The sequence below is a fragment of the Mus pahari genome, chromosome 21 (genome assembly GCF_900095145.1).
Source record: "Mus pahari chromosome 21, PAHARI_EIJ_v1.1, whole genome shotgun sequence".
In the NCBI taxonomy this organism is placed as follows: domain Eukaryota; kingdom Metazoa; phylum Chordata; class Mammalia; order Rodentia; family Muridae; genus Mus; species Mus pahari.
In genome coordinates this window covers 23,778,049-23,790,497 of record NC_034610.1, presented here as the reverse complement: position 1 = coordinate 23,790,497, position 12,449 = coordinate 23,778,049, and the positions used below count along the sequence as shown (strand labels likewise).

Below are 12,449 nucleotides of genomic sequence, written 5' to 3'. Positions count from 1 at the left end.
CTCCCAAATGCTGGGATTAAAGGTGTGCACCACCACTGCCCAGCAAATTTTTATTTTCTAAAGCATGCTGGGATGTTCCTTTAGTTGTTTAGCCTTCCCTGGTGAGGGTAAGGGAGACGCTTGTCCGGTTCTTACTCCCAGCCCATGCTCCTAGAAATAAGACAGTCTCAAAATATAGTTATAAATGCCTTGGCCATGGAGCTAGAAGATATAACTTTAAAAAGCCCATTTATTTTAACTTACATTCTTCCCTGCGGCTTGTTACCTGAGCTCAGGTACCGTGCGTTTCTCTCCTTACAGGATTCTGGGTGAATCTTCCCGGGCCTGGATCTATCCCATAATTCTCTCTACCTCTCCGATGTCCCACCTCCCATTTCCTGCCAAAGCCGTAGGCTATACGCTTTTTGATTGGCAGGTGGTGCATCCATACAACACACGAGATATTTTCTCTACCTAGTGAGTCCTGAAAAGGAAGTAGCCATTGAGCTGATACTGAGGAGCGTGGTTAGGGTACCACCCTGGTCTACCACGGCGAAGTCTAGAAGCAGCTAAACACGAGTCTGGAGGAAGCGAAGATGCTGGATCAGGCACCTCAAACAAGGACCTTCGTATTCTGGGATTTGAAACCGCCTTTGTCTTCACCTTATCCCAAACATATAGACGTGGGACGGCCTGGCTGATTCCCGTGACAGGCTTCAAATCGACAGTTCAGGAGACTGGGCCTAAATCTCGGTCTCCAAGAACTGGGCAAGTCCAGGCAGGTCCAGGCCACAGAAGCTGCCCCGCCACCTGGCCGGAGACAAAGACAATGGGTCAGCAGCGGCCTCCAGACCTCCCCAGGCCGGACACTGGAACTCCCTTAGAGACAGACCCAGCAGATTAACCTAGAGGTCACCTGCCCCGGAATTCCCTGATGTGCTTTAAATCAGGCCTGCAAGCTCATTGGGTGTCTCTCTCTATCCTGGTAATGGGAGACCCCTGCATGCTGGACTAATGCAGAATAAAACTCTTTGCATTTACGTACGTGGTGTCATTCGTTGAATCATGGACCCTTACAGACCTACTAAGCACACGGCCCACAGCAAGGTGTGACCTTTTCTATTTATTTCTGTACTTACATTTTTTAAGACTTCCCCCCCCCCCCAGACAGGGTTTCTCTGTGTAGCCCAGGCTGTCCTGGAACTCACGTTGTAGACCAGGCTGGCCTCGAACTCAGAAATCCACCTGCCTCTGACTCCAAAGTGCAGGGATTAAAGGCATGCGCCACCATGCCCTGCTCTTAAAGACTTATTTTATGTATGGGTATTTTGCCTGTATGCAAATGCATATCCCCCGGGACTAGAGTTACAGACAGCTGTGAGCTGTTATGTCCATGCTGGGAGTTGAACCCTAGTCCTCTAAACAGTGCTCCCAGCCACTGACCGATCTCTCCTGCCCCCTCTACTTTTTACAATATGAGCAGATAAAGGTCACCAGATATTTAGGTCAAAGGTCATTTAGGAAAAGTCAATACCAGACGAATGGAAAGGAAAGCCTCTTCTTTTTTTCTTTTTTTAAGGTTTTATTTTTGAGACACTATGTAAACCAGGCTGGTTTTGAACTCATGGAGATCTGTCTGCCTCTGCTGGCATTAAAGGGGTGGATCACCATGAAAATGTCTTTAATGCCGGGCGTGGTGGCGCACGCCTTTAATCCCAGCACTCGGGAGGCAGAGGCAGGCGGATTTCTGAGTTNGAGGCCAGCCTGGTCCACAAAATGAGTTCCAGGACAGCCAGGGCTANACAGAGAAACCCTGTCTCNAAAAACNAAAAAAAAAAAAAAAAAAAAAAAGAAAGAAAGAAAAGAAAATGTCTTTAAACAGATATATTTCTCCTATATAAATTCTTGGGGGTGAAATGCTTGAATGCTATTTTAGATTTACACATAATTTGAAGAGAATTTTATTATCTTATAGATGAGGGTGTTTTGCCTGCGTGTGTTTAAGTGTACCGTGTGTGTCTGATGCCCTCCGAGGTAAGAAGGCAGCAGCAGATCCCCCGAGACTGGAGCTGGAGTGTGGGCGCTGGGAACTGCACTTGGGTCCTCCGAAGTTTAGCAAATGCTCCTATCTACTGAGCCATCCCGACAGCCCATGCCGTGTTTTACAGATAACCAGAATAGGAAGGCTAAGCTTCAAACATGAAGTAATGATGAAGCGATGGAATTAGGGGGCTTAATTGTTTTGTGTTTTCAAGGCAGGTTTCTCTGTGTAGCCCTGGCTGTTCTGGAACTCACTCTGTAGACCAGGCTGGCCTCTAAATCAGATTCACCTGCCTCTGCTTCCTGAGTGCTGGGGCATGCGCCACCACTGTTACTTGGCTTAAAGAAGTAAATCTTTAGAAACTTAAGTAAAAATTTAAATCCCGAAGTCTCCGGCAAAGATCTTATAAAAAGGTCCTGAGTCCCTTGGCTCAGCGCCTACACTCCCCAGGGATTAGAGTTTGGCTGAAACCTTGTAACAATTTAGCATTTGGCCTACTAGAGAGAGACATGGCCCCCGTGGCCCCTGCCTTACAGCAAGGAAATGAGGGAGGTTGATTTACAGGCACAAAGGAACATCCAGTGAGCAGCTCCAGTTGACACTCAGGCTCGGTCTTGATTGAAAGCATTTGTTCACCGACCCCACCCGGCTCCAGGGCCCCCACCTGGGGCCTGCACAGTTCTACTGAGGGGCTTTGAGCCTCTGCTGCCTGCTGAGTTTGGGGGTTCCCGCTCCTTCCTTGGACCCGATTCCCATGGAGACAAAACCCCAGGTGAAAATCTCGAGGAGCACAGGAAGAGCAGAGCATGTGAGCCCGGGGCCATGTCATAGGCCACAAGGACACAAGAGGTCGAGGGTGGGGCAGAGGCTCCTCCCTGCATGGCCTCTGCAGGGCTTCTGGGATCTCTCTCTCTGGTGACAGCTGGGTCATTTCCCCTCTTAGCTCAGCTCTGGCCGACTGACTGTACTACAGTCGCTGCCCCAGGGCCTCCTCATAGTTGCCTGACAGACTGAGACAGCAGCATCTATCCACCTAGTGTGAGCCAGGAAAGGACTGACCTGGGATGACGGGCTCCTGTGGTCCATCCGGGCGGAGGAGCCGTGATAAGTGTGCAAGGACATCTCTCAGTGGCTGGAGAGGGGAGGATAGGGAGGAGGTAGCTGTTGTTAGGGGACTGTCCCTGGCTCCAAGGGAGGCTTTCTTGTCTCTGCTTATTTCCTGAGTCACCACGCACCCACCAAGGTCAGGGTCACCAGGCCTGCCTCCATTTACTTTATTCCCGCCAGCCAGCCAACAGGGACCCAGAGGGTGAGGATCAAGGCCATGTAACCCTTTGGGCGGTTGATCACCTCCCTGTCTGCTGGAGTGTTTTATTTTATTTATTTATTAAAGATTTTATTTATTTTTATTTATATGAATACACTGTAGCTATCTTCAGACACACCAGAAGAGGGCATTAGATCCCATTACAGATGGTTGTGAGTCACCATGTGGTTGCTGGGATTTGAACTCAGGACCTCTGGAAGAGCAGTCATTGTTCTTAACCACTGAGCCATCTCTCCAGCTCCCTTATTTTATTTTTTAATATTTTTTAGGGACTGTGGTTCTCCAGGGGCCACACCTTCTGCAGAGGCAGAGGCAGAGGGAGAGGCAGAGGCAGAGGCAGAGGCAGAGGCAGAGGCAGAGGCAGAGGCAGAGGCAGAGGCAGAGGCAGAGGCAGGAGGATCTCTGTGAGTTCCAGGTTAGTCTGTCTGGCCTACTTAACAAGTTCCAAGCCATCCAAAGCTACATAATTTGACCTTGCCTCAAAATAAATATTGGGGCTCAGCGGTTAAGAGCACTGACTGCTCTTCCAGAGGTTCTGAGTTCAAATCCTAGCAACCACATGGTGGCTCACAACCATCTGTAATGAGATCTGACGCCCTCTTCTGCTGCGTATGATGACAGCTACAGTGTACTCATATACATAAAATAAATAAATCTTAAAAAAAAAAAAAGCCCCAAAACGTTATTTTCTTTAGGGCTTGTCAGAACCTCTCAGCAGACAGCGTCCATGGTAAGCCTTTTGGCTGACCGCCCTGGCATCAGGAAATCCGGGAATCTGGAAAGCAGGGACAACTGAAATCTGAGAAAAATGACTGAGGTGTGACTGTTGAGACAGAAGACCATGCCTCTTCTCTGGGACCAAGAGGGAGGCTCAGAACGAGGGATTTGAAATGGGGAACCCTGAGCCTGCCTTGCAACTAACTGTAAGGTCAGGGTGATAGCTGGCCACCAGTCAGTCCCAAACAAAGTTTCCTCCCCATATGACAACATGACCACTCATATGGGGGCGGGGGACAGAGTATAGACACAACCGGCAGTGACAGGGCTTGGGGAGGCAGTACTACAGATGGTGTGTGGTAAGCCTGGCATCCAGGTTCAGCTGATGTCATGGGTTCCAATCCTGCCTGCCGCCCCCTGGTGTAGCATCCAGTGGCAGATCTCTGAGGCCGAGGAGCTCTGTCACCGTCATGTAAGCTTTATTTCCTGGGTGCTTCATGTTTATAAAGTAGAGCGGACCCTCAGACATTTCCCTCTGCCCCCAGCCAGCCCCCGGCTACTGTCTTGCATGAACACGGGGCGTTGGTCACACGTGGTGGCCTAACACCGGTGCATTATGGCTAACTCACCTCCCGCCATTCACCAGCGAGTGTACTTCAAATGGCACAGATTCTAACAAAACACCCGACTCAACTGCCCTCACTGAAAGCTCTGGAATAAACGATGCGGAACAGAGGTCTTTCCTGCAGGACTTGTCACAGCCTTGAATGTAGGCTCAGCCTCACAGTGGCTCCTAGGACTCATGAGTTCCATGGCAGGCCACCCAGAGAAGAGGGAACACAGACAGCATAGGGTTCTACTTTGGACCCTCAGATATACTATGTGTTACTGAAATCAGGTTCCTCCTTTATGGTGCACAAGATACCAGATGTCAGAAACCCAAACAAGCCTGCGATTTGAACTTGGTCTACTAAAGCAGGAGCCAGGCTACCACTGCCGTCTGACACTGAGATGTTTCTTCCCAGTGCAGAGCAACTTGGAAAGAACAGAGGTTTGCAATCTTAGCCAGGGAGAACCCGTGTCTGCCGCACTCACTAACCCGCCCTGTGTTCTGTCTCCATTGCTTATCAGGCATCCAGAGTACCTGCCAGCAACAGCCTGCTGCCCTGCAACCCCTGCGACCCAGCACACTCGGCTCCCTAACAGGGCAGAGAACAGAGCAAGGGGTCCAGGCGTGGCCTCCTAGGCACCATCTGAGCAAGCTATTGTCCCCAGCCACAACCCCCCGGAACCTCGGGGTGTGACTTTATCTGGAAAGCTTCTGCAGACTGCAAGACTTCATAGTGCCTAAGTCCGAACGCTGCCACTCTGCGGTTTAGACCCGTTTTTGAGACAGGGTCTTTCTCACTATGCAACTCAGACTGCCCTACCCTGCAACTTGAGACCCTCAGCTTCCCGAGTACTGGGAATGCAGGTGTGGTCTATGCCTGGCACCCTGAGAAACAGCTGAGAGGAGAATTATGTACATGGGAAGCAATGTCACCCGTGGAAGGCTGTGTGCGGTGGTAGGCAGGCTGGCACAAGCCAAGAACTGCCACGGAGAGGGAGATCTCCAAGCACTCGGGAAGCTGAGACAGGGAGAATGCTGTGTGTTCAAGGTTAGCCTGAGCTAGAGGGATACTATCTCAAAACCAACAGAAAAAGGGAATTCAGCTGGCCACAGTGGTGCACGCCTTTAATCCCACCACCCGGGAAACAGAGGTGGGTGGATCTCTTGAGTTCCAGGCCCAGCCAGGGCTCCAGGGCTCCACAGTAAGATCCTGTCTCAAAAAAGGAGAGGTGGGAAACTCAAGGCCAGCCTGGGATATATTTTTTTTTCTTTCCTGCCCTCCAAAAAGGTGCAGGGATACATCTCCGTGCTTTAAGCCCCCATCCTGGTTTCTGTGCTGGACCCACCTCAGAAGCAGATCCCAGCCAAGACCCTCAGCTTGCCTGACATATCCGTAGTCCCAACCCTCCAGGAAGGAAAGGACCTCACACCAGGCAATCACCCACATTTTTTGTTTTAATACAGCCTACTATGATCACAGCTCCCCACACCCCCAAAACTCCTCTAGGCCATTGGGAGATTCTTCTCTTGGCTTAGAAGACTACATTCCTATAAACCCTGAGACATAAGTAGTGACAAAAAAATACTGGTCCCAAGGCAGAGTTTGGCCCCTGCCACAGTCTCAGGGACTCAGCTGCGGATCAGACCGGACAGTCACTGCAGCTTCATGCCACTTCGTCGCCGTGAGTCCTTCCGGGCTATGGGACTGAAGTTTGAGATCTCTTTGTAGATGTGTTCTGTGGAAAGGGAGTGCGCTTTAGGATGGGCCTGGGAGAGCCCACCCTCGGACAGTAGAGTAGAGACCAGCTCAAGAAGAAAACCCCACAGGAGATGGACAGCTACTGGGGACAGGTGTGTCCCCTTAGGCCTGGAGGGTGGGCAGGCAGAGGAAGATGGGAACATCTCTTACGTTTCCATTCGTCCACGCTGAGTTTCTCATGTTCTAAGGCATCGTCAAAAGGTTGCTGGGCCTCTGTCTCCTCCTCAGGGTCCCGGAAGGGTTCAAAGAAGGGGTGAGCCAATGCCTGAGCAGCGGTCAGACGCTTGTCCACATCCAGCTCCAGCATCTTGTCCAGCAGGTCTGCAGCTGTGGGGACAGACCACCTGGTGAGCCCCGCACCTGGTGAGTCCCACCCCCCACCTGGTGAGCCCCCCCGCCCCCCCACCTGGCCAGCCCCTCACCTGGTGAGCCCCGCACCTGGCATGGGACAGATGGCTGCTGGGATGGGCTGCAAGCACTCTGGGGATCGCAGCCAGGACTCACCTTGTGGGCTGGCGCGTGGGAAGAGCTGTGTGAAATCCTTCTTGGGACTCTGGGGTAGGGACTGAATATAGGATTTGGCCTGGAAGACAGAAAAACATGGAATGTCTTCAGGTTCTGGCCTTAGGGGAGAACGTATGGCTTCCCTGTGGAAAGTCCAGGATAAGATGAGGAAAAGAGGGTCTGCCAGGGCAGAGGGAGCCTATAGGAAGGTGCCAGTCAGAGCCACTCACCGCCTTGTCTTTCAGTTTCTGCACGAACTCGGCACCCGGCACCCCAGTCACTTTCAGGATCTGGGTCAGCTGGTCCAGGTCTTGGCAGCCAGTTAAGGCACAGCCTTGCTCTCTGCGGTGTTCTGAGCTCGCCCGCCCTGCCTCCAGCCTGGCTCTAGCCCGCCTGGCAGACACTCCTGGCTCCAGCCCCACCTAACCACGGCAGGCTCTTGGCACGGTTGGCAGGTCCCTGGAGGGCTTCCCGACAGACAGCCCAGGTCAGGAGGAGGCTACGCAGACTCCCGCTGCCAAATTCCCCTCCCCTGTTCCCTCTTCATTCCGAGCTGAGTGGGCTGCCCCTGCCTGGCTCATGAGGGTTCCCCAAATGCTTATGTTCGATTTCCTAGCAGAGGTAGGGTAGAAAGGATTTTTTTTTTCCTTTTTTCGAGACAGGGTTTCTCTGTGTAGCCCTGGCTGTCCTGGAACTCACTCTGTAGACCAGGCTGGCCTCGAACTCAGAACCCCCCCTGCCTCTGCCTCCCGAGTGCTGGGATTAAAGGTAAGCGCCACCACGCCCGGCGAAAGGACTCATTTTTATCTTTTGATTATCTGCCTTTCAAACCGGTCCAGGGGGCTGGAGAGTGCTTGACGTTTTTCCAGAGGACCCAAGTTCAGTTCCCATGCCCCAGTGCCTTAAAAAAAAAACAACCAACCAACCAACCAACCAAACAAACAAAAACCCCTGTGACTCCCGCTCCAGGGGATCTGGCGCCCTCTTCTGGCTTCTCAGAGTACCTGCACACACACACCACACACAGACATCATTCTAGGGGTTGGGCCTCCTGAGGATAGAGTGGTTGCCTAGCAAGCATGAAACCCTGGGTCCCATCTCCGACATAGTGACACATGTGTGTGACCCCAGCACTCAGGAGGTGGCAGGAAGAAAGGGAGCAGTTCAAGGTCATCTTTGGCTATGCAATGATCTTGAGGTGCTCTCTGGGACACACACAGGAGACCCGGTTTCACAATGAAAACTAAGCCAAGTGTGGCGGTACAGACCTTTAACCCTAGCATTCGGGAGGCATAGCAAGTTCTAGGCCAGCCAGGACTACTGTCTGAAAAATAAAACTACACATAATGAATAATTCTTCAGGGAGCCTGTTTGGCTGCCATATCATTGCTGAGGGAAGTGGTCCCTGGATAGACATCATCTGCTCTAGCAAAGGATACAGTCCTTGCCCTTGAAGAGTGTCTTTCCGGTCAGCATTTCTGCCATGATGCAACCAACAGACCAGATGTCCACTGGAAGGAAAGAGGAGTGTTGTCTGGACCATCTGATGATCTCCAGGGTAGGTCACCAGGGTTGCCAGGGCAGCCAAGCACTGACCTGTCTGGTTGTAATGCATCCAGCTGAGGATCACCTCAGGGGCCCGGTACCAGCGGGTCACCACATAGCCCGTCATCTCAGCGTCAGTGTGGCGGGCCAGCCCAAAGTCCAGAATCTATGGCTCAAGGGACACAGGGATAACAAGCCGTCTGAGGAAAGGGGTTCTGAGGGACAGAACCCAACCCCCCCCCCAATTCCATCCACCTCCCCATCCTGGTGGGCCTGCTGTGACCCACCTTCAGCTCACAGTCTTCATTCACGGCCAGGTTGCCCGGCTTCAGGTCCTTGGGGGGGAAGATGGGAGAAGGAACGTCAGATTGAAGCAGAGCCAGCAGGTGGTCTCAGATCTGTCGCGCGTGTGTGCACACACACACACACACATACACACACACACACGAGTGCATACACATAAACACATGTATACACAGACACACACATCCTTCACTACACTGCGACAGCAGCTGGGCCAGCTCACTTCTCTTTCAGGCCTCAGTTTCCTTATCTGTAAAATGACATTGGACTATACATCCTTTTCTACCATGTTCCTGTCCTTAGAGCCTGAAGTGCCAGCTAGGGACTTGGGGGGCAGCACACACACACACACACACACACACACACACACACACACCTATAATCACAAGTGTCTCGCCAACTTCTCAACATAGCCATTCTCTCAACATTCTACCACATCAGCCCTTTCACGGCTGAAACACTCACAGCCTTTGTCTCCTGAGAACTGTCACTCCCAATGCCTTGGCCACCAGAGTACCCTGTTCCTACCCCAAAACTCGATCCCTGGAACCATGGTAGAGAAAGCACTCACCCTATGGACGACACCAGCGGAGTGGATGTACTAAAAGGGAGAGAGAGAGGTGAATCGGAGGTGCCAGCTTCCACACCAGCATGGAGAGCCCTTCTCTGCCCCACCGCAGTGGGCTGGCTCTCAACATGGAAGTTGCCTTGGCTACCATGCAGGCTCCACCTACCTTTAGACCTTTGAGCATCTGGTATACCAAGCACTGGACCTTATCCTCGCTGAATTCCATCCCCATGATCTTCTGCAGGTCTGTCTGCATGAAGGGCATCACCAGGTAGCTGGAAGGCAGGAGGGTTTTTTTTTTTTAGCACAGTTCCCAGGCTCCCACAGGCCCAGATGTGACCTCAGAGAGGTCAGGGGTGGGGTGGGGACAGAAGTCGGGCGCAACAGGAACCTTTAAGACAGCACCAGGCAAGAAGGCAGAAGACAACTCAGGTGTGAGTTCATGCCTGTAATCCCAGCACTTGGAGATTGCCTGGGTTACATAGTGAGTCCCAGGGCTAGAGAGATGGGTCAGCTGCCACAGTGCTTAGATGCATGAGGACGTCTGGAGTTCAAACCTTAGCACCCATGTATACGAGCTGGGTGTGTTGGAGTTCAGTTGTAACCCCAGTGCTGGGAAGGAGGAGATAGGAGGGTCCCCAGGGCTCGTTAGCCAGCAAGCCTAGCTTAGTTGGCAAGTCAGTGAGAGGCCTTGCCTCAAAAAAATGGAAGAGGACTAAGGGATGGCTTTGATCTTTCAGACGACTCTGGTTCAGTTCTGAGCATCCAAATCCTGAGGCTCACCTGTAACTCCAGTTCCAGAGGATCTGGCGCCCTCTTCTGGCTGCTGTGGGCACTGCATATATGTGGTGCACAAAACTCAAGCAGGGACACACACACACACACACATGCACACACACACACACAACTACAATCAAAAGAAAAACAAACAAAGTAGATAGCAATAAGGAACAACAGAGGTTGACCTCTGACTTCCAGGTAAATGTACACATAAGAACACATATGTAAATAGGGCATGAGGAAGACAGGAGTTGAAGCCTCAGAACCCACATACAATGTACACATAGCTGCATCATACACATATGCAGCTCCCTACATATGAACACACAAAACAAACAAACAAACAAACAAACAAACAAAAACTCAAAGAGTTATACACGAAAAATGAACAGTGCCCAGCCTGGGCTCCTGAATGTGGGCCACAGCAACCTGGTTGGCGGAGCACAGAGTGAGCGTCAGGCTAGGGCACACTCCGTATCACCACACGCCTGCGTTCATAGAAAGGTACCCTGGCTCTGCCCTCCTCGCATAGCTGGCCAGCTGTGAGCCCGCGGCATCTGCCAGCATTCCTACCTCTATCCAAAAGTTTCTCCTGCAGGGTCACACCCACCCCAGCTGGCTCTGCTAACTATAAAACAAGACACCCCGCCCCGCCAGGAAGGGAGCAGGAAACAACCTTCAGACCCTGGAGAAGGGAACCGAGCTATTAGGTTCCCAAGTGAAACAGGTCAGGGTCAGCAACCGGAAAGTGTGACTCAAGGTGGTAAGAGCAAAGTTAAAGACAAAAAAATAACAGACACACACACATGCATGCACATGTGCACACAAACATGCGTGTGCGCACACACACATGCACACACAAGCACTCACACACATGCACGTGCACACACACGTACACATACACTCTCTCTCACACACACACATGCGTATGCACATGCACACTCGCATGTGTGCAGGCACACATTTTTTTCCTTTATTTTGAGACAGGGCCTCATCATGTAGTCCTGCCTGGCCTGGAACATGGACACAAGGCTGGCCTGGAACCCATGGGGCTCCGCCTGCCTCTCGAGTGCTGGGATTACGTGTTTAGACCGCCTTGCCGTGTACTTCGCTTCTGAAAGCTATTGCTGCACGCTGGAGGAATCACTCAGCTTTTAAGAGCACCTGCTAGTCTTCCTAGAGAACCCAAGTTCAATTCCCAGCACCCCCATCAGGCAACTGACAACTGTCTTTGATTTCAGGGGCTCCTTCAAGCATGTGCACATACCAACACACAAACATGTGTGTGTATATATATACATACATATATATGTATACATACATATATGTGTGTATATGTATATATGTATATATACATATACATACATGTATGTATATATGTGTGTAACTATGCATATGTACATGTATGTGTATACATGTATATGTGTAATATATTATATTTTAATACATACATACATATACAGTTTGCCTCACTTTCTCACAACCTAGTCATGGTGGCTGCGTCTGTCCTAATCTGTTGGGATCAAGGTCACAATCACCACCTCAAGAACAGTGACCCCTCCTGTGTGTCCTGCTGAGTGCCAGCTCCTGTGTGTCCTGCTGAGTGCCGGCTCCTGTGTGTCCTGCTGAGTGCCGGCCCCTGTGTGTCCTGCTGAGTGCCGGCTCCTGTGTGTCCTGCTGAGTGTCGGCTCCCTCCCAGTTGTCTGCCAGCCCTCCTCTCTCTCTGGTTGGGTCTCACCTGCTCACCCTTCCTGCCTTCTCAGAGATGTGCGCTCTGGACCAACATCCTGTATCTCGTCTTACCATGTCCAGTCCCCAGGGTTCAGCCATCACCCATGAAGAGGATGCTAGCCTGCTCTACATCCATGTTCCCCCTCCTGTGATTTCACAGTCTCTGGAAGAGTCAAGGACCCAAGGTCAAGTTCACGATCTCTTCCTTGGGGTCTCTTCTTCCTCCTTGGATTCCAGGCAGGGATTGGGACTCCTAGTCACCTGTTCCAACCTCCCTTAGCCACCATGTCCAAATATAGCTGACATGGATGACATAGCTCTGTCAGCTTGGCTTGAGTGGGCCTCAGGTCTGCCCTGGGGATCCCACACTGTAATGCAGATCAACAAAGTGTGTGTGTGTGGGGGGGCTCAGCACTTGTTTCTCCCCAGGGGCTTCCTGCTCTTTTCGCAGAACTTCTGGCCATGGCCTCCAAATCTGACAGACAGTATCAACACTGCTTAAGATTTCCACTCCTGCCAGGCACTGGTGGCACACACCTTTAATCCCAGCACTCGGGAGGCAGAGGCAGGCGGATTTCTGAGTTC

At 51.6% G+C, this 12,449-nt stretch overlaps 1 protein-coding gene across 1 annotated transcript in view; it reads right to left on the bottom strand.

Annotated features, from left to right (window-relative positions):
* Window positions 1-6,118: 6,118 nt before the first annotated feature.
* Mapk13 (mitogen-activated protein kinase 13) overlaps window positions 6,119-12,449 on the bottom strand; it is a 9,146-nt gene continuing 2,815 nt past the window's right edge. The window contains exons 4-12 of the mRNA XM_021220972.2: window positions 9,520-9,628; window positions 9,357-9,386; window positions 8,770-8,817; window positions 8,534-8,648; window positions 8,377-8,448; window positions 7,168-7,247; window positions 6,938-7,016; window positions 6,584-6,760; window positions 6,119-6,410 (exon numbers count right to left, since the gene is read on the bottom strand). Of these exons, the coding sequence (XP_021076631.1) occupies window positions 6,328-6,410; window positions 6,584-6,760; window positions 6,938-7,016; window positions 7,168-7,247; window positions 8,377-8,448; window positions 8,534-8,648; window positions 8,770-8,817; window positions 9,357-9,386; window positions 9,520-9,628 (793 nt within the window). The 3' untranslated portion in view covers window positions 6,119-6,327. The remainder of the gene's footprint in view (window positions 6,411-6,583; window positions 6,761-6,937; window positions 7,017-7,167; window positions 7,248-8,376; window positions 8,449-8,533; window positions 8,649-8,769; window positions 8,818-9,356; window positions 9,387-9,519; window positions 9,629-12,449) is intronic.